Source organism: Colias eurytheme, chromosome 27 (assembly GCF_061535395.1).
Source record: "Colias eurytheme isolate Ceu_HAF_F1 chromosome 27, ilColEury1 Martin Lab GWU primary, whole genome shotgun sequence".
Taxonomy (NCBI): Eukaryota; Metazoa; Arthropoda; class Insecta; order Lepidoptera; family Pieridae; genus Colias; species Colias eurytheme.
Genome location: NC_143006.1, coordinates 1,749,314 through 1,773,989, shown reverse-complemented (window position 1 = coordinate 1,773,989; position 24,676 = coordinate 1,749,314). Strand labels below are relative to the sequence as shown.

General features: G+C 32.1%; 5 protein-coding genes across 5 annotated transcripts in view; 3 read left to right on the top strand and 2 right to left on the bottom strand.

Annotated features, from left to right (window-relative positions):
- The window catches only part of LOC149896769 (uncharacterized), a 95,261-nt gene extending 93,027 nt beyond the window's left edge, over nt 1-2,234 (top strand). The window contains exon 20 of the mRNA XM_090117364.1: nt 797-2,234. Within this exon, the coding sequence (XP_089973490.1) occupies nt 797-979 (183 nt within the window). The 3' untranslated portion in view covers nt 980-2,234. The remainder of the gene's footprint in view (nt 1-796) is intronic.
- Nucleotides 2,235-3,955: 1,721 nt separating this feature from the next.
- ghi (ghiberti) lies at nt 3,956-5,382 on the top strand. Its single transcript, XM_090117285.1, has 2 exons — nt 3,956-4,276; nt 4,919-5,382. The coding sequence occupies exons 1-2, from the start codon at nt 4,171-4,173 to the stop codon at nt 5,029-5,031; spliced, it is 219 nt and encodes a 72-aa protein (XP_089973411.1). The 5' UTR covers nt 3,956-4,170; the 3' UTR covers nt 5,032-5,382.
- Nucleotides 5,383-5,502: 120 nt separating this feature from the next.
- On the bottom strand, nt 5,503-6,761 carry LOC149896767 (uncharacterized). Its single transcript, XM_090117197.1, has one exon. The coding sequence runs from the start codon at nt 6,759-6,761 to the stop codon at nt 5,520-5,522; it is 1,242 nt and encodes a 413-aa protein (XP_089973323.1). The 3' UTR covers nt 5,503-5,519.
- Nucleotides 6,762-6,765: 4 nt separating this feature from the next.
- On the bottom strand, nt 6,766-16,876 carry Dcps (Decapping enzyme, scavenger). The gene is made up of 4 exons (XM_090117198.1): nt 16,523-16,876; nt 15,134-15,279; nt 13,116-13,340; nt 6,766-7,065 (listed from the first exon to the last, which is right to left on the bottom strand). The coding sequence occupies exons 1-4, from the start codon at nt 16,863-16,865 to the stop codon at nt 6,772-6,774; spliced, it is 1,008 nt and encodes a 335-aa protein (XP_089973324.1). The 5' UTR covers nt 16,866-16,876; the 3' UTR covers nt 6,766-6,771.
- Nucleotides 16,877-20,226: 3,350 nt separating this feature from the next.
- The window catches only part of LOC149896764 (neurotrimin-like), a 28,272-nt gene continuing 23,822 nt past the window's right edge, over nt 20,227-24,676 (top strand). Inside the window, exon 1 of the mRNA XM_090117223.1 lies at nt 20,227-20,509. Coding sequence (XP_089973349.1) covers nt 20,377-20,509 — 133 coding nt within the window. The 5' untranslated portion in view covers nt 20,227-20,376. The remainder of the gene's footprint in view (nt 20,510-24,676) is intronic.

Below are 24,676 nucleotides of genomic sequence, written 5' to 3'. Positions count from 1 at the left end.
CGTCTTGCACAACAAAAATTTAGGCACTAATCACGTTTAACGAACTGTCAAAGTTAAATACCCAAAGATGGCTATTTAGCGTCGCTAAATACGTTTAGTAGTCAATCGCGCGTCATCATTTTGAGGTTATAGAAGTTTACTATTATTTTATAAAAGATTTAAGAGTTCGGTAGGAAGTTTGTAAGATAGATTTGTGGGAATTGTATTATGACGACGATGAGGAGATTATAGAATATATCAACAGACCGAGGGAATTGTTTGAGAGAGCAGACTTATTTGGAATGTATTCGGACGACAAATTCTTCAGAAGGTTTCGTCTAACGAAAGAAACCACTACAATTTTGTTACAGCAAATAGCCCCACATTTAAAAACCAGCAACAAGTAAGGAAATGTACTTATTATTAATGAAAGCTCGTCGGTCCATTTCACGAATTTTTTTTTAAGAAATGCAACCATTTTGCTCTAAGTCAACATGTGTACAACGCACAAAAACGTAAAAAGGAACGCAAGAAACTGCTTTACCGACTCCCTAACTACGATTAGTTAAATTACTATCCAAACGCACATGGGCAAGACCTTTTTAATTGTATTTAGGCTAAACATATTTAGCAAGATAAACGCATTTAACTAAATTCTATTTAGACCAAATGTTGCGCAAGCCGCCCTTAAACCTTTTTAAATAAATTACATGCGATTAGCATTAGAGCCTCTTGCTACTTCTATAAGATATTTCTTCCCAACTACAAAAAAATGCATTGATATATGTATAAAGTATCTTATTATTTTTTCCCCCAGGTCATAGAAGAAGTATACCTAGATCACGGCAACACGTCAAAATCGCCGAATCCCCAAACGACGTTCATAGTTAAAACCCGTCAAAGGCGATATTATTTAATGGCGCCATCTGGTGAAGCTGCGCGAATATGGATCGACGTTATCTTCACAGGAGCCCAAGGGTATACGGAATATCTCGAATGATTTTTGAGGATGGGAGGTCTTTTGAGGATGGAATGTCTTTTGAGGATGGAAAATACTTTTGAGGATGGAAAATATTTTTGAGGATGGAAAATACTTTTGAGGATGAAAAATACTTTGAGGATGGACGGTCTTTTCAGGATAGGTTTGTTTAAGGATGAGGATGGAATTGTGTTTGAGGATTATCGGTTCTTAATGGATAAGAATCTTTATTTGAAGTGGTTTTTCATGTAATTTTAGTTTTCATGTATACTGAGTATATATTTATTTCTCTAATGAAATGTTGCTTGATAAGCTTTATGAATAATATTCGTGATAAAATATACTATATTATGCGTTATAGATTTACGCCGAGTTTTGATAGTGTGATATATAAAAATATATACAATAATATAATATCGTATTTACTTCAAATGGTAATACATTTTAATGATATTTGTATTTGCATGATCCTACTTTTGATAGGAGTTATACTATTTCTAAACTTATATGGATAAATGTTTAATATGATATTTTAACTTTTATATGTGTAACATTTCCTAACTTAAATGTAATAATTATATTAGACCAAATGTTTAAAAATATTAGCTTATTGTAGCTTGGTTTGTGATTACCGCGCGGTAAAATAACAGTATTTTTGTATTTATTCAATTATATAATGGAATTGAAGTTAGAATTATGGACAATAAATGTGCCAATTCTTATTATACTAAATAAATATTACGGCAGCTATTTTCAATCACTAATCGGTGTATGTGCCTTTTTTAAGACTGAAGTTTTCAAATTTTAATATTACCATATATAAAAATTCATATACATAGTCAATTATTGTACAATTATTATATTACCATTATGTAATCGCATGAAAATTATATGCACGCTTAGTATTGTTACCATGTTAAGGAATTAAATTTTTAATCTGGCAACTTTACATTGCCGTTGAGAATCGAATATATAATATTTTAACAGATATTAATCGCTTCCTGTAAATATGATTTTAGCTTGAACATTTTAGTTTTAATAAAATTCTCATAATATATTAAAATGTCAAATTATTTACCATACCTCGGGAGCTAGAATTATTTGCATTTTTAATTATAAGTACAAACTATTGTCATCGCGAAAGATACCAGTGTAAAAAAAATAATTTTAAGAGCTTGCAACATTGTACTTTAAGTTATGGCTGATACCAATTACTATTTTAGTTGTAAGGTCACACTGTCTTAACAAATGTATTAATAAAGCATTTTCAAACATTTTTTCGTGTTTATTTTATCTTTTCCTTTCAACCCAGTATAATAAACTCACAGTGTTAATACTACTTCTAGGTATACAATATTTAGTAGTCAACTATTTGAAAATAATACAGTCTCATGACTAGATAGAGATAGTTTTTGAATTAAGGCCGGGACTCCACCAAAGCGGAGACGAGACGAGCGGAGAGGAGATGTTTTTTAAACAACCAATAGAATTGAGTTATTGACACGTCTCCTCTCCGCTCAGCTTCAGTGGAGATCGCTGTGCGGAGATGTGTAATATTTGTATGTCGCGATGGAAGCGGAGATGTGAGCTGTGCGATGTGAGCTGTGCACCTTTCGTGTCAGAATGCGTACTGAGCACTCAACGCCCCGCACCCGAGCTGAAAAACATCTCTTCTCGCACATCACACAGCACACCGCACACATCTCCGCTTTGGTGGAGTCCCGCGAGCTGAAAAACATCTCTTCTCGCACAGCACACAGCACACCGCACACATCTCTGCTTTGGTGGAGTCCCGGCCTAAGCCGATTTTTTTAATATACATACAATATATTATTTTATTATATTTAAATCACTAGAGTTTAAAAAAAACTCAGTAGAGTTACTCCCGCACGCCTCGCATCACAGTACAGTGGTTAACGCGTGTAGAACCAAGGGGGCCTGGGTTCGATTCCCGGTGGAGACGAAGAAAAAAATGTCTCGGTCTGGCAGAGCACAGAAGGCTGATCACCTTCTTGTCTGAAAATCGTCTGTCTTCTGAAAATCGATCGGCGAAACAGATGTGTATAATCACATGCATAATATATCTGCCTTTTACGTACACCATTATACAATTAAATATTATATTTTAATAGAAAAAATTATGCATTATAGACTTGTAGAATCACGTGGTTTGTGTACGTCCAAAGCGAAATAAAATATACTTAATTCAAATGCGCTACGCATTCTCTGGAGTGATTTTATTTATCCACATAATCTCTCTTCTGTAGCCTCCAAACTGTTTCCAGGCATAAAAATATATACCTATTACTAGTGCTATTACCTATAGCTGCGTAACGACGCGATAAAAGACAAAAAAAAACAAACTCTTGCACGTTGCTCTTGCATTTATTATTTAGCCATGAAAAAATATTTTGTTGGTTACTCCATATTTTAAGAAGTAAGGCTCGCTATGACCAAGTAAAATATTTTTATTTGAGAGCAGACGAAATCACCACTAATAGGGACAATGTAAAATGTTCTATATAAAATCACATAATTTGTTAAAACAAGTGAACAAAACGTGAATGCGATAAAAAAACTGACATGGATCTACACTTTACTTGACTTTACATGAATGGATGTCCTGACTCCTGAGGAGGGATATATTGTAAAATTAAACGCCTGCATGGTTAATTGCAAAAAAAAATTGGTCTACAAAACTGTAGCACGTATACGCAAATCTCAAGTGCAAAAAGAAATGCAAAAAGAATATGCATGTACGTTAGTCGGTTTGCCATCTCGATTCTCGTGGGAATCAATCAAGTGAGACTGTGATTTAAACGGTGTTTACAATTTTACAAAAGATTTCAATTATTTAACCCAATGTATACGATGGTGATATGCACCAAATGCTACGTATCATATAAGTTAAATTTCACCTATCATAACGACAGATGTCCTTTTTGAAAGCTGTCATCTGGCTGTCATCAGTCATTGAAATTTCAAAACATTCTGAAATGAACATTGGGAATTCGAGTTCTGCCGTTTGCGTAGTGAATAATTGGTCATAAATATTGTGTTGTACATATTTTGAGGATAATAATTTACAAGGATAACGATTACTGTAGTCAATTCATTTGCGTCAATACTGGAATAAAAGTGTTGTAACAGGACGCTTCTGTGTTTATTCAGTATTCGTGTGTTACACTTACAATTTATTCTAGTAAATCAAAATGGATTTAATTAAAAAAGTACGTGCCTTTATCAGTCATTGGTATTTAAGATACTTGGTATCGACGGAGCTGTATATGGTAGAACCTTGGGAAAGAGTGGTGATTCGTATCCTTTTTTAAATTAATCAGACTAGTAAGTAGCAAACTTTTTATTATTACTTTTCTAAACTTTTAAGTTGTTTTGGGAGATTTTAGGTTATTTATTATATGATATGTTAATATTAAGTACCTGTTTTATCAAGAAACAGAGTCATTCATAAGGGTATGTTTCATATTATTCTAATTAAATATTTAATTTAGTTACTTTCATATACTTCTTTTCCAGAATACTACATATTTAAATATTAGATCATATCATAATAGAGAGTATTTCTTGTTTCTTACAAATTTAAATCAAACCTATAACAAAACTACTAAGACTTATGGACTTTACAATTGGCCTATTTTTCCTTAAACTGCTAATTGTAAGTCAATATCAATTTCTGTTATAAATTAACACTTCCTGTTGTGTATTACAAAACCCCTGACCCTATTTTTTACCTCTTAATGAGAAATATTACTTATTTCTTTAAAAAAATCATCATACAATGCATACAAATGAAATAGGTTTTCAATAATGAGAGAAGAATATACATTTTTGAAGGTAATTTTTTTAATTCAACTTTAATATTTTGTGTTTATTATTTATTTTGGATTAGAATGTTTAGGATTAACCCAACATGATATTTTCTTAACCAAAGCACTACAGATATTTTATTTGCCATTGTTTTTGGCTTATTCTGGTATTTCAACTACTCCATCATTGTGAATGCTATTTCACACTTTAGAGATGGCCCCAGTCAAGCGCACCAGATATCATAGTAGCAAAAAATTATTATGAATATAATTGTTATTTAAAAATAAGATGCTTTTGATATATTGTTAAGTATTATTTTTATAATAAAATAATATTACCTATTATAAATATTATATTGGTTGTCACATTGTAAAACTTAGATTCAGAATAAAATTGTTTCTATGGAAAATAATAATTAATAAACCTGTTTTTGAAACTACATGGAGGAAAATTATGTAAAATTAAGGGAGAATTGTGTGTTTTGTTTCACTATCAATTCATTTTGTACAATACATATAATAATAATCAATTGAATGTATATTATAATTGTGGAATAATTTTAATGTTATTATTGAAATAAAGATTATTTATTAATATATATGTTGTTTGAATTTTTTCCTGTTTTCATGCTTCAGCCTATATTCATGATTCAATAAATTGAAAATGAATCAACCCTGAAATATTTATAATTGTAAGGTATAAATAAAAAAATCCAATACAAATAATTAATTTATTAAACCTTTAAGTAACTGACACAAAATCCGTTTGTATATCGAAACATTTCTGGTACTTTCAACGACATTTTCTGCAAATGATCAACACCGTTAGAAAACATAGTTTTAGATATGTCTGTGGAAATCACACTTGGGTCCGATAACCATGCTTCTACTTCCTCGTTCAAACTAGTTTCGATTTTATACAATATTTTCGTTAAAAACGTCGACTTTAGTTTAATTTTATCGTTCAATATGACGTCATCATTATTTCTCAACACTTGCAATTCCTTGTCCATCACCCAAATAAGCAAATACTGTTTATTTGTCGCAGAAAAAGCGCATTCCAAAACTATTTTATACATAACTGTGTACTGGAGCCCTAAATTGAATTCATTCATCATCATTTCTATTGTAAATATAAAATCATCTATGCTTATATTATCTGTACTATTTTTATGAGTAAATGCGTACTTTTCTATATTATTATGTAATAATTTCACTTCGGAATTGTAAAGTTTCACTGTATCCTTAGTTTTTAAGCCGAGCCACGCCAAGCAACGGTTGCAATGATATATTGTTCTACGCATATTGAATTTGTTCGTCTTATCCGCTAATGTACTATTGTTTACTACAAAGAAAGTTAATCGGTACAGAAAATCTAATTTATTTGGTTTTATTTCTATGTTGCTTGAAGTGTTGCCATGATTGTGTCCATGGCCATGACAGAACCATTCAGACATATCCAAATTTGAGGTTGGCAACTCTAGAATCCTGTCAAATTTGATACCATCATTGGAAATTACATTTGAACAGTTGCCGCAAATAATTTTAACTTCCTCATTGGCTTTTAAATTAATAACCATAGTGGAGACTTTAATTTTATTTTCCAGTGAGCTCGGCGACAAAAATTCGGAATAGAAACTGCCATTTTTTGGTTCAGTCAGAATCCTGAACGATATAGTATTTTTGTCAATTTTGAGGCACGACATAGAATTTGGAATTACATAGCAAAATTCCTCAATAGGAATACTACATGTGACATTATTTTCATCATCATCAGAATAATCGGAGAGGCTCTCTATCGACGAGAGACTATCACTTCTTTTCAATCTATTATTATAATAGTTGAGAACAATACAATTAGCTTGTATGCTAATCTTCAAATTACAATTCTTGCTAAAATCAATATTGGTAGTTATATACACATTACAACTTCTCAAACGAGATCTTAGTTCGACAAATATATTTTTCACCAACATTTTCACAATTTTACTTATTAATAATCTTCTTAATCTTCTCAACATAGCCGTTTGTTTCGTATATATTAAAGAGAGTATCCATTTCACGAATTGTGAAGGGTAATGTAGCTTTATTGTAGTAATCGTTCATAATTTCGATATTATCAATGACTGTATCGAGTAGATGTGATTTCTCCGCATATATGCCTGGGGCTTCGTGCTGTAAGTATGTGAAATGAATGTGCAGATGGTAAAAAGATGGCTGGTAGTGAAGGTATATACGCAATTGACTGCCAGGCACGTTGTACTTGTCCAAAATCGCTTTCTGAAACAATTTACAATAAAATGATAATTTAAAAATAAGTAAGTAAGTAAGTGAAGTCCCGTGTCCCCTAGTGGGGTAAGGGGCAGATGCATTATATGTACATCTGTTTCACTGATCGATTTTCTTTAGGGACAAGTAGGTGATCAGCCTTCTGTGTCCTGCCAGACCGAGACATTTTTTTTTCTTCGTCTCCACCGGGAATCGAACCCAGGACCCCTCGGTTCTACGCTCAAGCGCCAACCACTGTACCAAGGAGGCGGTAATTTAAAAATGGATCTCTATTATTAATATTAATGTTCATTATAACTAATTAGGTTACATCACCTATAAGTACTTAATTCTTAAAGCTTATAAACTTAAAGAATCCAAAGATACATCTCTACAAACACCTACTTAAGTTGATCAAACTCAAACTCAAACATTTATTTATTCAATTAGACTTCTTCCAGAAGCACTTTTGAATCGTCATTACATTCTTTAAATTTACCACCGATTCGGAAAGCAGTATCTATGGAGAAGAACCGGCAAGAAACTCCATAGTTGCTCTTTTAAAGTCATGTCCATATACAATATAATTTTACATTACATGTTACTTACATCTAACTACATAATATTATATATTATCATAATATGCCAAAGAACTGTCCTGTTATTCTTACGCGACAACCCTCCATGGATTTTCATCTTCCATATATTCCTTAATGCTGTAGTAGGCTCTCTGAACTAATACATTTTTTAAATAAGTTTTAAATTTAACACTACTAAACTCTTTAATACTATGAGGAATTCTATTGTAAAAACGTATACCTTGGCCCATAAATGAATTTTTAACTTTAGCTAACCTATAAAATGGCATTTCAATTTTATTTCTATTCCTTGTGCCATAACAGTGTCTATCTCCTACTTTTGTGTGTAAGTCCACGTTTTTGTGTACATGTAAAACATTATTAAATATATACTGTGATGGTACAGTGAGGATACCAATATTCTTAAAGAGATCTCTTAGTGAGTCCCGAGCACGTAAATTATATATAGAGCGTATGGCTCTTTTCTGTAATATAAATATAGTTTCTATATCTGCAGCCCTGCCCCATAGTAGAATTCCATAGGACATAATGCTATGAAAGTAACTAAAATAAACCAATCTAGCCGTATCTTCATCGGTGAGATGCCTTATTCTTCGAACTGCATATGCAGCTGAGCTGAGCTTAGCAGCGGTGGTGGCAACATGGGTCCCCCATTGTAGCTTCTCATCTAGTGTCAAACCAAGAAAAACAGTAGACTCGACAGGGTATAATACCTCCCCGTTTAAAATGATATCCCTTTTGACCTTTTTTACATTTGGAAGGATAAACTCTACACAATTTGTTTTTTTTGCATTCAATAATAAATTATTAGCATTAAACCAATTAGATATGCGTAAAAGAGCAGAGTTTACTTCGTCAACATTTGTGTCATGTCTATCCACATTAAATATTAATGAGGTATCATCTGCAAACAGTACTATTTCACACATATCCTGCAAATAATAAGGTAGGTCATTAATATACACTAAGAACAAAAACGGTCCTAAGATAGATCCTTGCGGAACACCAATGTTAATCGGCGCACCGCAAGATTTCTCTCCATTAACAACAACGGTCTGTACCCTGTTCTGAAGATATGAAGCTATGAGGTCCTGAGATAAACCTTTGATACCATAAAAATTTAGTTTCCGTAATAGAGTGGAATGTTCTACACAGTCGAAAGCCTTAGAAAGGTCGCAGAATATCCCCAAAGCATTCTTTGAATTTTCCCATGCTTTATATATATGTGACAAAAGAGCTATTCCAGCATCAGTGGTAGAGCGCCCCCTTGTAAAACCAAACTGTTTGGCGTGCAGTAAACCATTTGAAACAAAATGACTACATAATTGGTTTAAAATCAATTTCTCGAAGACTTTGCTCAAAGTTGGTAAAATAGAAATAGGCCTATAGTTATTACAGTCTTCTTGGTCACCGCTTTTGAATAAAGGAATAACTTTACTAAACTTTAATAAATCAGGGAATATACCACAGTCACAACATTGATTAAATATAAACGCTAAATGGTTGGCAATGTTTTCTATAATATTATTTACTAAATTCACAGACATTCCCCAGAGATCACATGTTTTTTTTAAGTTTAATGTTTTAAAAGTTTTAACAATTTCATCTGCAGTCACATGTCGCAATTCAAATAATACATTACACTCCGCAACATGGTCCCTCAAATAGGACTCCGCAAGCACTGATGATGAATTTAATTTTTTAGTAATACTAACAGGGACACTACTAAAGAAATCTTCAAAAGCAAGCGCAACATCAGCACTTTTGTCAATTACCCTGCCAGCATTTACAAGTTTTATGGTACTATTTGTCCGGCTTTTGCCCATTTCACCATTAATAATTGTCCAAACTGTTTTAACTTTGTTATCAGAGTTGCGTATTTTATCTCTGACATATAGACACTTGGCAGTGAAACAAACTTTTTTAAAAGTTTTTGAATAATTTCTAACATAATTATGGAATGACAAGTCTTTGTTATATTGCTTCATGCCATATAACTCATATAGAATGTTCCTGCATCTGTGTATACTAGGTGTTGCCCATTGACTAAATGGTAAATCCTTGGTGATACTTAAAGATTTAACTTTAAATATTTCTTTAAACTCATTATGAACTAAATTAAAAAGATTTGTAAACATTTCACAAGGATTATTATAAAAGGATTGATCATTCAGGTTAGGCAGTTTATTATTAATATTATCTCTAAATTTATCAATGCCTTTTTTAGTTATAGGCCTAACATTAATTCTTTTAAACTTAGGTATGCAATCCCATTCCAAAACTACTTTCTGGCCACAGTGATCTGAAGTCAGTATATTGAGGATATTTTTTTCTAGACAGTTGCAATCACAGTATATATTATCAATACAAGTTGCAGAAGTAGGTGTAATTCGTGTGGGTTCATCAAAAACTTTATACAGATTAAATGAGTGAAACAAATTAACTATTCGTGTTGCCGTCTGTGTGTGTGAAAGTAAATCAATATTAAAATCACCACATACTATTACCTTCTTTTTACTCCTGCCTAAACGCTGTAATGTTTCTTCCATGACTGTCTCAAACATATTATAGTCACTGGAAGGAGGTCTGTATACGCAAACAATAATATAACGCTCAAGCTCAACACAGGACAGTTCAATGGTGCGTTCTACAGAAAGACTTACAATGTCAGTTCGTTCTTTGCATTTAACACTATTGTGTACAAAAATAAGAGAACCTCCATGAATAGCATGTGCCCTATAGTATATACTTTTTAATTTATAATTATCAATATTTAATAACAACTGACATTGTTTAAGCCAATGTTCTGTTACACAAAATATTTTTATACTATTATGATTTAAAAATAATTCTATTTCTAATAATTTGCTAGCCAAGCCTTGAATATTTTGATGTACAATGGAAAAAGGCTGCTTAGCTGTTGTCTTACATACTAGTTTAAATCTAGCTTAGGGCTAGTTTGTCCGTCAACACTTAACCTAGGTTGATGTATATAATTACTACTACATAAAATTATAGTAGATCGATGGTCTGATACCAAACATGTACCAGACTGGTTAATAATTTTATATGCTATTAACATAGCAAGTTCTCTCTTATATCTAAATGGCAGATACACTGTATTCCTTGTCAAGCAAAAAGATTTTGTACATGAATTTATGTCAAAATATATAAATGCATCACTATGATGATTTGTTAGGTTATATAATTTTAAGTTAATGTTATAGATAAATCTATTTTGATTTTGTGTCAAACCAGGCAAATATGGCAATGTACACAACATAAATTTGCATTTTGTCTCACTACTAATTTTCAACATTTTTTGAAATCCTATATCAATGTCATGTTTTTTTAGATTAAGACTATCTCCATATAATATAACAACAATACTATTTTCATTAAAACTAAAATTATCTAATGAATTCATGATATATGTATTTATTAGGAGTACAGAAATTAGTTACTTTATGCCCTAAGTTGTTAAGCAAAGCGCCAAATCCCTGACCAATGTTATCCGACAACACAGTTATTTCCTGCATGGAAAGATGTTTTGTTTTACTAGATGAAATTGTTGCCGTGGATGGAATACTATGCATGTCAGTGCAGTCAATGGGCTTATGGGGCGACGGTTGCTCCTTGTCACTTATGGAACACTTACATACATAGTTATTGGTTAGAGACTCGAAACGATCCATATTTTCATTGCTTAACTTTATAAGGTAATCTGCCTCTTTTATGTGCTCATTGATTTGTAACTGGGCAGCAGAATATTTTTGGTTGAGGTCATGTAATATATCATTTAATGAGTCTATTTTCTCCTTAAGTTCAGTAGTTTCCACTTCATATATCATTTTATAATGTTCTAAGTCCCTATGATATCTATCTAACTCTTTCACAAGGCTTTTATTTTTATTTTGCAATTGTGCTACATTTCTTAATGAAAATCTATTTTTAATTACTGATTTTGTGTGCTTAATAAACCTACTTAATTTGAGATATTTTTTTAATTTGTTATGTGAATTTAACTTGATTTTTTTATTGTTTTCAAAGCCACTTAACTGTCCACATTCAACCAGTTCACCATAAAGACTGTTGGATGAATTGCATAGCCGCTTGGAGTTATCCTCTTGAACCTCCATTAAACTGCATTCCAGTTCAACGATACGACTGAGAGCCTTCTCGTGGTCATTGGAACACTGTTGGAAGCTGTCAACAATGTCTTGGAGGGCTGTGCACTTGTTTTGGCTGTCCATATATTGAGTGTGGAGTTCAGCTAGCTCGGCCTTCAAACTTGTGTTCTTTTTTATTATTTTCTGGATTTCAAGTTCATGTTCCTCTCTCTCCAGCAAGAGTTGTTCACACAGGGATTGTGAAGCCTTTAAGTCCTGTAGTGTGGCCTTTAGTTTGTTTTCCATATCTTTGGCCACTGCCTTGCGGGTCAGCATGTTGTAATTTTAGTTGCTGAAACAGGTGAAATAGATGTTAAAAAAATTGTATTTATGATGCAATTTAAATTTACTTGTGTTAGATAGATAGTGAATAGATAAAACGTAGTTTTTTAGTAGAAATGAAGTATATTTTGTCTGGAGCTATTAGTTTTTGTCCTCTAAATTGCTTCCAACTTGTCAAGCAAAGTGAGACGATAACTATGCGCTCATGTATTTATTGTGACGTTACTCATAAAATATGAGCAGTGTTATTAGTAAAAATGAATGCGAATGTTGTGTATAGTGTTAAATATAGTAGATATATTAGAACTAGTACTCCCCTGGTTTATCGAAGAAATTCGAATTTGAATTTCCGTTGGCTCGTTGACATCCACGTTATACAAAACGTTGCTTCAGTCACATAAATGCGTACTTCACATTAATTAATACACATACGTTGATAATATAGTTAACTAATACTAAATATTACTGTTTTTACCACTAATTATTGAATTTATTATATTTTATTGAATTTAAAACTAAGAGCTGATGTTCACTCAGCTGTTGACATCTGTCATCTGTGATCCAATTACTATATCAGAACTTTACATTTTATATTATTTTACTTGCTGTCTATTTATATTTTATGGTTTATTATTTTATGCCTTAGGTTGCCTGGAAGAACTCACTATTGAGCCATCAAATTACTTAATTTTGCAACACATGTAATATCTTTTTCATTCTTATCTGTCAATTAAAAACTAAAACAAGAAGCTTATATCTAATACACTGGAGATTGCATTATGACCATTAACTTGTGACAAGAAAATATGACCTTGAATGACGCCTGTATGTTTTTTATATATTTTATGTTAGGTGTGAAAGGGATAAAAAAACATACAGGCGTCATTCAACGTCATATTTTCTTGTTACAAGTTAATGTTCGTACTGAAATCTCCAGTGTATTAGATGTAAGCTTCTTGAACTAAAATCGTATACAAATAATTTGTTAATAAACAAACACTGTTTTACTCACCTTTCCTTCGTCCCTAATCCTCTTTAACAACGGCAAATGACTTCCATTCAAATCTCTCAACGATTTAATATTCCTCTGTCTCACAATAGCCAATAGATATAACGATTCTTTCGTCAGTCCGTCCCACTTTAAATCTGGGACGAGCACAAAGCCCTCCGTTTCACTCTCGTTATTGTACACGACTCTGTCTGCTTCGCTTTTCCCTTCTAGTATATTGTAGACCCACTGTAACAAGATAGGCATATATATTCACATTCTATATTTCACAAATTTAAAACAAAAATATAAAAGAGACGTGTGGCACTCGGGGATTGCCGCGGTAAAGCTATTGCATGCTATGCCTTCAAGCCACACCTCCGTGCCCGTCGGAGTGGGGAGCGTGAGGTTTTTCGTTACGGAATTTCTGGATTCGGTCCCCGCGCTCAAGGCCCGCGATAGAAGCTATGCAATAGCTTAAATATAAACAAGTCTACACAATAAAATAAACACACACAAAGAAACAAGGACCAACTGATTTTGAAATAATATTGACAAACAAAAAAATAAATCCTTTTCATAACTTAATTTTCATTTTAATGTCTGTTTATTTAGGTTGCTAATGTTGGACTAAGTAACTTTTGTGATAATATAGTAAATGAAGATTTAATTGCTTTAAAATTCAGTTTCGATGGTTTTTAAATGACACAAAGATTTCCACTTGCATATATATTTATATTATATATTGCATATATAATATAAATATTTTTTAGGATATAGTTGAAGAGGAAAAAGTTTATATGTTTATAATACTTACAAACATTAAAGATTAACTCATAAAAAAGCAAAGCTATAATAATAATAAAGCTGAAGAGTTTGTTTGTTTGAACGCGCCAATCTCAGAACTACTGGTTCGATTTGAGAAATTCTTTCGGTGTTAGGGCGCGGGCACACGATGCGTTGCGGCGCCGCACCGCAAAGATTTCACCGTGTCAGTGGGCACACGAGCGGTGCGGCGCCGTAACGTTTTTATATCGCAGCGGCGTCGTAGCAGCGTTGCACAGCGTGTCTTTCCTTGTGACGCAAAACAACTGAGCGGTGCCGCTCCGACGTCGCACCGCATTCACCCCTCCCCGCCTCGTCTTGGTGGTTACAAGTCCGGTGCGGCGCCGGAGCGCATCGTGTGACATGCCACAGATATTTCTATGTAAGACGACGCAGCGACACCGCTCCGGCGCCGCACCGCCGCCGCAACGCATCGTGTGCCCCCGCTCTTAGATAGCTCATTTATCGAGGAATGCTATAGGCTATATATTATTACGCTAAGACCAACAGGAGTGGAGCAATGCGGGTGAAACCGTGGAGCACAGCTATACAAATGGTTCTAATAACTCATTTTTTGACAGTTTGTTTTATAATATGCTTTGGGATTGGGCCTATGATGAATATTATGACAAAAATTATTTGATAAGTAAAAACAATAAACTAGACACATTTGATTTAAATCAAGTCAATTTGTGCACATTGTTATTGTGCACCACAAAAACAAAAACAAGTTAGAATAAAAAATCTGGCAATAAAATTCTTATTCATTATTGAAATAACCAAAATAAACTAAGAAATTGCAGCAAACGCCAAACAAAAGGGACCATGACAAATTGCGTAACTCTGAATTCATGTATTTTATTACTTCACTATGTACAATGTACATAATATAGAACAGCAAAATGATCACAACCTTCAATTCACTAAAACCTTTCACTATGAGTCATATGTATTTTTTATCTGTAATACAAATACATAAAATTGGTGTCTTGTTTTTAGTATTAAAATTAGACTTTTTTCTAAATGTTTATTGGTACAGAAATACATTTTTTTTTTCGATTTTTATCTGGTTCCACTTATATCTGGAACAGATAGACCAAATTAGACAAGACTTTCACCAGATAGCTGATATTTAAATATTTTAATTACCTTAGGCTAGTTTTATAATTCCATACATGAAGTTGCATGCACACAAAGTAAATAAATACATAACTAACCTGTAAATTAAACTGTTCCTTCTCTAAATGTGGTAGCGTCAGATTTTTATAGCAGTCGGGCGATTCTAACACAATATGTACCTCCTGCTTGCTATACTTTGCTATATGTTTCTCAGTAGCAGGATAAATTATTGTAGTTTTCACTCCTGTGAATAAAAAGAAAATATAAATAAGTTGTTTTTAACATGCTTATATTAGTTTCATCTTTATATGCTTGTTATCTACACTAATATTATAAAGAGGAAAACTTTGTTTGTTTGATTGTAATGAATATAGGCTCATAAACTACTGGACCGATTTTAAAAATTCTTTCACCTTTCGAAAGCTACATTATCCACGAGTAATATAGGATAAGTTTTATCCCGGAAATTCCATGGGAACGGGAACTATGCGAGTTTTTCTTTGAAACCGCGGGTGGAGCCGCCGGCGGAAAGCTAGTGTGTTTATATGTAAGCAACTTCTTTCAGTATTTATAAAAATAAACATACATTTAATTGACCAGATACATATATTTTTTTTTATATTTAGCTTAGTTTTTTTCCTGCAAGATTATTGTAAGTAAATTTTAAATTTCAAGCTTCAATTTGATTACATAATCCTACTGTTAAAGCAAGTTTGCATCTTAAATAGCTTTTAGGTATTAAGTAGATTTTTAAACATTTTCTTGTTCAATAAGAAAAGTTATAAAATATGTAGGTATCCTTAATTCCTAAATCCCATACAACTGTTATCTTGACATATTATAAAGTCGAGTTAAATATTGAGCACAATAAATACAAAATAGACAGTACTAATAAATTAAACTAATTTGAATAATGATAAGCAAAAACCTTTGTTTCCTTACAAGGTCACACAATAAAGTTTTAGGTAAAGAGGTTTTTCTTCTTCCTAATGAGTTAGAATCAAAATCTGATTATTGTAATGATAATATTGGTGTATAATTCCGGTATTTAAATTATAAAATCTCGACTATTACGTATATATGACGTTAATATCTACAAAATTACAACACGACGTGTGAAAGGATTTACAACCATATGGCAGTGATAATAATAAGTATAAATATGCAATACATACCTATTACCTACCTAAGTATGGTTTTAGAATTTAGATAATATAATTTCTACACGCGTGAGAGTTAACATAATTTTGTTTGATAGACCTTTGACATCTTTGATAGTTTAATTACTTGTCGTATTAACTAATATGTAACATAATTATTTTAAATTAAATAATATGTTATGAGTGATGACAAATATACTGGGTAGTCCAATTCAAAGTAGAATGCTTACTCATCATATAACATTGAAGACGGAAATAAAATAAGAATGCATGATGAATAGGTACTGGTAAAAATAAGACGCGAGTTTCGTAAAAATGAAATCTTACCATTAATTTTGGATATCGGATAGCACTCAAAATTTCCATAAATATCGTTCTTAAAGAATGTGTGAACTCTTGTTTCAGCCGAAAAATATCCTTCGTCGCTTAGTTCCTCTTCTTTAAATGCATTTTTCTCCAAAATCACTATAGCCACACCACTTTTGTCTTTAAATTTTCCGAGTAGAAACACTGCTTTCCTATTAGTGTTATTGTTTAAAACCTTAGTAGGGATGAAATTAGTTAATTCTATTTGACTATCTTTATCACTTTTCTCATTTTGGAGTTCAATTTTAGATTTTTTAGCACACGGCGCTTCTACTACATCACTTTGGAGATTGCCGTCGGACATTTTGTGCCAGAGTTGCCATGTGCGTTGCATTCAAAATTATTTTGCTTACCAGATATAAAATAGGAAGTTAAAATATTTAAAAATTTGATTTTATAATATTATTATTTATTTCAGAAAAATACGTATGATGTAGTAAAATAATGTTATTTTAAGACAACGGGCGTATATTTGATACTTAAGCCCGAGCTTACACATGTAACGATTTATCGTTACGATTTGTCTATCGAGTGTTTGAAAAATCGTCGATAGTCGTTTGTCGGTTGCAGTAACTTTTTATCTCCGCTATTCAAAGAGAGTATTCGAGTTCAAATTCCCCTCGACTTTACTTCATTTCTCCTATATTTTGATGGTCTACCCTACCATTTATATTTATATTACTGCTCATTATCTATGCAGGCATTATGATGCTATATTATATACCTATACCACACCTATACACTTAAATCATTATATGTAAGTAATGATCTAAGCCTATACACTTGTGAACATAATATCTAGATAATAAAAATTACATAAATACCTATTACTTTTTAACAAAAATACCGGATAAATAAATTCCCAGAATCTAAACTGTAAGTACCTACGTACCTTATGGATTATATTTAAAATAATATCTCATAAATTGGACAGTACGGAGTACGATCCTACTTATTACACATTACATTTGCATTATTGTGAAATAAATATATTTTGAACTGAAAAATAGGCTAAGAGTAAGAGCTGTGTACCTATAATTATAACTAGTTAAATTTTAATAGAACCATTTTAATACGTGTTTAGGTCTAATGTTATAGCAATTTTATTCGTGAAAAAAGGTACCCATTTATCTGCATATCAAATTGCACTATAATACTTCTTCATATCATTATTGATTTAAAAATAAAATGCAGTATTTCCATTTAACTAGGAGATGCAGTCGCGGATAAAAGTACTTTATTGTAATTTGCCGTCAATCCACTGGTCGCATTGTGATGAATTGATCACTTACCGTACAGCCGACTTACAATGCCGTCTATTCATAAACCATTATTTATTTAGAACTTCTTCACAAAAGCTTATTATACAGAGTGTTCCAAAAATATAACATCCAAACTCATATTTTTTGTAGGAAATTTGTTTGTACCAAAACTACATATTTGACAAAAACAATTTATAGCCTGTTAATAATTTGAATAATTTTGAACATCTTACCTTCCTTTAAGATAAACACGAACCTAACCTAACCCACCCCCTTATCCAAACGAAAAATTTCTGATTACGAATTCTAGACATATTACAAAATGCCGAGCTTTTGTAAACGGCGAAATAAAACAATTTGCCTGCGACAGTAACAGTAAGTACATTTTTTCTATTGACTTTTCCTTTGAATAGGTACCTTTTTTAATGACGACTTCTAGATATCGTTATTTATTTTGTTCTATATAAAATAACGTATTATGAATGTATGTATTAAGTAGTATTTTATTTTTTTTATTCGACCAATAATAAAAAAAAACATGCTGTATAATCTAAAGTCCGTGTTCAATACATGATACGATTACGTGATAGAATAGGGGTCAAAGTTCATTTTCTTTGAAGACGTGTCATCGATTCAGAAATATAGTTAAAGCAAATGCATTAAAAATTAAAAAAAATGGACTAAATCCAAAACATGCGCAAACATTCTAACTAAATTTTTGCTTGCCTTAGCGAATACTAACGCGGTAACGCGGTCTACAGACAAAATGGCGCCAAAAATTTCACTTTTTTGTAATAATTTTTATCGATCTAGATGGACATAACTTTCCCACAAAACGAATTTAACAACAATAGGTATAAACAGGTATAAACAAACATCCGTGGCCAAAGAAATAAACATACATGATTTTTACCACAGTCTATACAAACTGAAACGATTCCGTCAAATATAAACCTTATGGCGCAATCAGATAAAAAAATTACATTTTCAAATAAAGAACGCCGACTATTCGTTAAAATGTCACACAGCCAGCTCGCCTATGGCGAGGAATGTAATTTATACATCCAAATCTAATCAGAGCTCATTTGAAAAATATGTATTTAAATGATGCAACGGTTGTTTCAACCATTTCATTATGTATCAGTTTGTTTTGATTACGAAATTACTTTTCTTCTACGTAAGTTAAAATAAACATGAAAAACTTTTTATCACAGATAATAAATTATGATCTAAGCAGATAATATTATAATAGATTGTGTCACGCTATCTGCTTGGAACATTAAGTTTATGAGATTCTTACCTTAATTCTTACCTATTAAAATAGGGTCTTCATGTAGCCTATATCTATAGTCTATACATATACTAATACCATAGGCTACCTTTTATTGCGAAATATGTACCACGGGCGAAGCCGGGGCGGACCGCTAGTTAATAATAATTTAAACATGGCCCAGAAATTAAGATTCAAATAATCTTTATAATCAAACATAAAAAATAGGTAAATATTTTTTGATATTAGTAGGTATGTACATATTTCTAAAAAAAACCTTAAAATCTCCAGTAAGTCTAAATAAAAATACAGATCCAACAGCTATAAAATAACATGTACCTACATCAAACTCACAATGTATTTTAAGATTTTATGTAATATGTTAAATTTATCGTGTCTTCGATTCAGGTCCTGAAAAATATTCAGCAGTCTATTTTAAGCTATGCTAGGACAAATAATTATGAAAGGAAATATGTATTAAGTCGTTACTCGACACGAAAACCGTCTCCAATGAGTAATCTTGCACCGGCTCCTCAAAGGTGAATCAATTAATTGACGAGATGAATAAGTTGGAGATACACTGAGTGCGTTTTAATTGATGGTGATAGCACAGTGGGAAATGAGTTTTGTTATAGTTTTATAAAATACGGAAGTCAATGATTAATTGAGCAACTTTTAATCTTTCATGGCATGAAAATCAGTATTTATGAGGGGCTTCAAAATAACGAATTAAGGAAAAAGTAAGAATTTTATTATTTATCTAACTATATATTTTAAAACTTATTATGAAATAAATATTAAAAATTAGGCTTTTAAATTATTAATTTCTATGTATGTGTGTGGCAACATTAACCCCTTGACCACCGACCTGCCCGATCAGGCCACGACATACACAATAGATTTTCTATTGTGTCTGTGATTCCGGGGGCTGAGCTATTAAAAATTAAAAGCTGAATACACTTGCTGAATACTTTTTTGATTAAAATTTTCTGGCTAATTAACACTTCAAATATAAGCATAATCCGAGATTATAGCTACAGAAAATAAATATATTATACAAACTCAGTGTACCACAAACCTTATATTCATTGACTTCGATGCGCGGGAGCATTTGTATCCCACTCGCTCAGCTGTCTGTGCGTCTCATAACAATCATTAGAAAAGAAAAAAAACAACTGCTTTTTAAACGTCAGTAATTTCTTTTTTAGAACTGTCAATATTTAGAATTTTGGCGGCAAGTTATGTCAACTTTTTTCTTATAAAAAAAAAGTTTAAGAACAAAAATGTTAAGCAAAGTTATTATTTTGTTAATTGTTACTCAGGTGATTAGTGAAAAAGTATTCAAAAGTGTTCCAGTTGTTGTGAAAACATATGAAAATGATACAGTGTTGCTTCCTTGTTACATCGATGACACCGGTTTGTATATTCTTTTCTTTACATTAACTTACTAATAATAATAATTAATAAGTTACATCCGTATATTGTATGGCACAAAAATGTATTTAATGTACACCGTACATATCCACATCAATATGAACCTTCTTAAACAGTAAAAATTTTCACCTGTTATACCTACTTACATTTCCACACATTTTACGTTTTGAATAAAACTTGAGCTTTTTGTTTTTGTATTAAATATCGTTCTATTTACAATTCCTTGCAAAGGTCTTGTGATAATTTATTGTGCAGATAAATTGCCGTATAAACGTTAATTAAAATTTTTAACAAAATTGCTCGATATCGTAGTCGATAACGCGAAAATACTTACGTGAGCGAATACGATGGAATGAAAGTATGATGTAAGTAAATTGTATTAGGTATAATATCTTAATTATTTAAATAATATTAACACAAAAGACAAATTTTAATAAATTTGTAACTACCAGTTTATCAAAATTTGAAATGCTTTCATGTAACTAGGTACCTACTTACGAGTTACGTATAATCTTCTTATATGTAAAAATGAATCGCAAAATGTGTTGGTAAGCGCATAACTCACGAACGGCTGAACCGATTTCGATCATTCTTTTTTTATTATATTCCTTGAAGTACGAGGATGGTTCTTATGTAGAGAAAACGTAAACATGTACCACGGGCGAAGCCGGGGCGGACCGCTAGTTCTGAATAAGAATTTCTAGAATTGAATAATGTAAGGTATGCATTATATCTAAATTTTACAACTACCTAAGTATTTGAAATTTGATTATATAATTATTACTTACCTATTCAAAAATAAATATTATTTTTCAATCAGTTAGAAACTTATGGAAAGAGCCTCTGCAAGATGACTATGGTAAAAATACCTTACCATTTAATAGTTATCGATCTTATTGGTTTTTAGTTTTTACGCAAGTTTTTACGCATATATATTTTATTTTGACGTTTTCTACATTAAGGCTGGGTATAGAAAGTAAGTGTTCTTTGTTTTTCAATCGATTTCCCATTTTTGAAGATTGATGTTGAAAGTAATAAAACGAAATTGATCGAATATTGTTTATCGACTATTGAATAGAATATTTAATTACCTACAAAAGTGTAAACATAATTAACATGATTGTGTTAAAATTGTAATTCTGATACCTACAAAGCATTGCTTAAAAATGTAAAATAGGTATGATGCTTTATTGCGGCGCGGTTTCACGACCAGCAATAACTTTCATCCCCTATAATAACCCTTGAGGCAGAAAGTGTAATAGGTATAGACCGGGAGATACTGACACAAAATTTCGAGTCATTTGTAACAGGATGGCGGTTCTACAGGGGTCTTAGTACGCAATGATAAAAAGAAAAATGATGGTGTGATCGCTGGTATCGGTGGTTTAGTCGCGTGGGCGTTAGCCGAACTCGTCGGAAAAATAGCGAAAGTCAAACGATTTGTAACACAAAAATTTTAGTATTTACCGATAGCCCATAAAAAAGAGGTAGGCGGTAGTGTCATGCCATACTTTTCCGGTGTGACTTACAGCCCGCCATACCGACGCGAATATGTTGATTTAAATAAAACAATTATTCAACCATTTGTACCAGGCTAACTTTTGCACAGATAACCATCGTCGTGCAGCCATTTACGAAAATCGCCATGCCATACTTTTCGGACGATTCCAAATGGTCGCCATACCGCCGAAAATCTGCAAAAAAAATTTATTTCGCCAAACTTTTTGTACCAGTATTGCATTTGGATTTTTGGAGAGTATTTGATAAAATGTGACCATTATTATATTTGCCATACTTCTAGTAGGGGGAAAAAGTGCTGTCATACTTGAAAAATTAATTTAGTATTAATTTATATAAGTGAAGATTTCCAACACCTAGATCTTTGAAATTTTGTATTTATATTCTTTGATCCTCAAACTTCCAGGAAAAATAAGTGCCATACTGTTACAAATCGTTTGACTTTCGCTATTTTCCGACGAGTTCGACTAACGCCCACGCGACTAAGCCGCCGGTACCAGCGTTCACACCATCATTTTTCTTTTTGTCATTGCGTACTAAGAACCCTGTAGAACCGCCATCCTGTTACAAATGACTCGAAATTTTGTGTCAGTATCTCCCGGTCTAGTAGCTGTAGCCAGTAGTACTAGTATATTATTATTTATTATATTATCTAATATCTTTATAGTTTACTAGAGGTCTGCCCCGGCTTCGCCCGTGGTACATATTTCGCAATAAAAGGTAGCCTATGTCCTTTCTCGGGTATCAAAATATCTCCATACCAAATTTCATGCAAATTGGTTCAGTAGTTTGGCGTGATTGAGTAACAGACAGACAGACAGACAGAGTTACTTTCGCATTTATAATATTAGTATGGATACATAGGTACATAGATTATATAGATAGGTACATAGATAGACTGACAGACACGATAGAATTACAAAATTTCGCATCTACTAATCTTATAACGCTGAAGAGTTTTTTTGTTTGCTTGAACGCGCTAATCTCCGTAACCACGTGTCCGATTTGAGATAAATTTTGCACTGTTAAATTAAGTCCATTTATCGACGAAGGAAGGTATCACGATAATAACAATAGGAGCGAAGAAAATCAAGCAATGTGGGTAAAACCACGGGGCACAGCTAGTAAATAATAGCATGGAAGCAGCATCATAATCATTAATCTTTCTATAAACATTGGAAATTAGTATCGACAGCGTTCAAAAAAGATTTAAATAAACTCGAGCGAAGCCGCGGGCGAAATTAATATTTTTAGATGTTTGTATAGTTACTAACTAATCGCTTAAAAATATTTAAGACGATACACAAAAAAAAATCCACTGCTTGGCGGGCGGAGTCTAATAGCTCGCTATCGCGAACGCGGGTGCGCGCGAAGTAATTCTTACAAACTCGCCGCGCTGCCGCTGGCCGACTCGGGACAAACATGTATGGAGTCGTCATACAGTTATAATATTGTTATACATTTATTCAATTGTTGATTTATTGGTTTTATTTTCTTGCTTATAAACAAATAATCTTCTTTCCAACAACTACTTAGACATTATTAATAATTATTATTATTTCGTAATGTTTACTTTATTACAAAATAATACAGGTTATAAATAATCTTTAAAATAACAAAAAATATTGTTACTCTGAAAAAATAAAATGGTAATCAATAACGCGGACTACTGAATTGATTTAGATAGAATTTGATGCTGACGTAGATATTACATCATGCCCAGAAATGAAAGGTACTATTTCTGAAAGAAGTTATAAACCCTAATTCTTCTCAGTCAAAGTCAAGAGTGGAAGATATCACTAATACAGTAAAACTGATGCGAAACTTTGGATGTTAATTTGTATATTTTTTTGTTAGTTGTTACTTAATCACGTCAAGACTACATTACCAATTTTGATAAAATACAGCTAATTGCCTGGATTTACACATAGGATACTTTTTATCCGAACTGAACACTTCTGTGGGATAAAACAGGATTCACGATATAACCTAATTCCAAGCGGGCAAAGCCGCGGTCGGAATGATATTTTTTTAAATAGAAAAATTGTTTAAAAAAAAAACACAAAATATATTGACGCATGTATTTATTTTTTGCACTCTATTATAATAGGCATGACGAAAGATTTTGAAATCCTCTTCCATAATGTGTGTATACGTTTACTATACAAGAAAAACCCTATATTTCGGTAATATACTTAAATTTAACGAAGATAAAAGCCATTTTCCAAAAAATATTTATTAACTGTGCCAAAACAGCTCGCAGGTGTCATGGCGTAGGCGTGACGTCACATTTTGGTAAATACGTAATTATTTGTACGCATTGCGAAGAAAGTTAAAAAAATATTTATTTAATATGTGTTATAGAAATGAATTTCAAAGTTTATAAGTGGTGTGCAGTATTGCAGTGTGAATCCACATAAAAATAATGCTCAAAAATGTGTTAGTAATTATTTTAAGCGAGAAAATAATAAGAAATAATTGTATAATGTTGGCGCGGAGAACCCCGAACCATGTATTCGTGAATTCGCAATTATATTTCTGTTCTGAGTCGATAAATCATACGTGAAACAATAGAAAATAAATAAAAATGCGTATTCTCAACATATTCATAACAACAAAAAATATCTGATT

Coding starts and splice junctions, on each gene's coding strand:
- ghi (XM_090117285.1), top strand. CDS start 4,171: ATGGATTTAATTAAAAAAGTACGTGCCTTTATCAGTCATTGGTATTTA. Junction 4,277..4,918: donor TTGGGAAAGAGTGGTGATTC/GTATCCTTTTTT, acceptor AAAGCACTACAG/ATATTTTATTTGCCATTGTT.
- LOC149896767 (XM_090117197.1), bottom strand. CDS start 6,761: ATGTTGGTGAAAAATATATTTGTCGAACTAAGATCTCGTTTGAGAAGT.
- Dcps (XM_090117198.1), bottom strand. CDS start 16,865: ATGTCCGACGGCAATCTCCAAAGTGATGTAGTAGAAGCGCCGTGTGCT. Junction 15,280..16,522: donor TCCGATATCCAAAATTAATG/GTAAGATTTCAT, acceptor TTTTATTCACAG/GAGTGAAAACTACAATAATT. Junction 13,341..15,133: donor AGGAACAGTTTAATTTACAG/GTTAGTTATGTA, acceptor ATCTTGTTACAG/TGGGTCTACAATATACTAGA.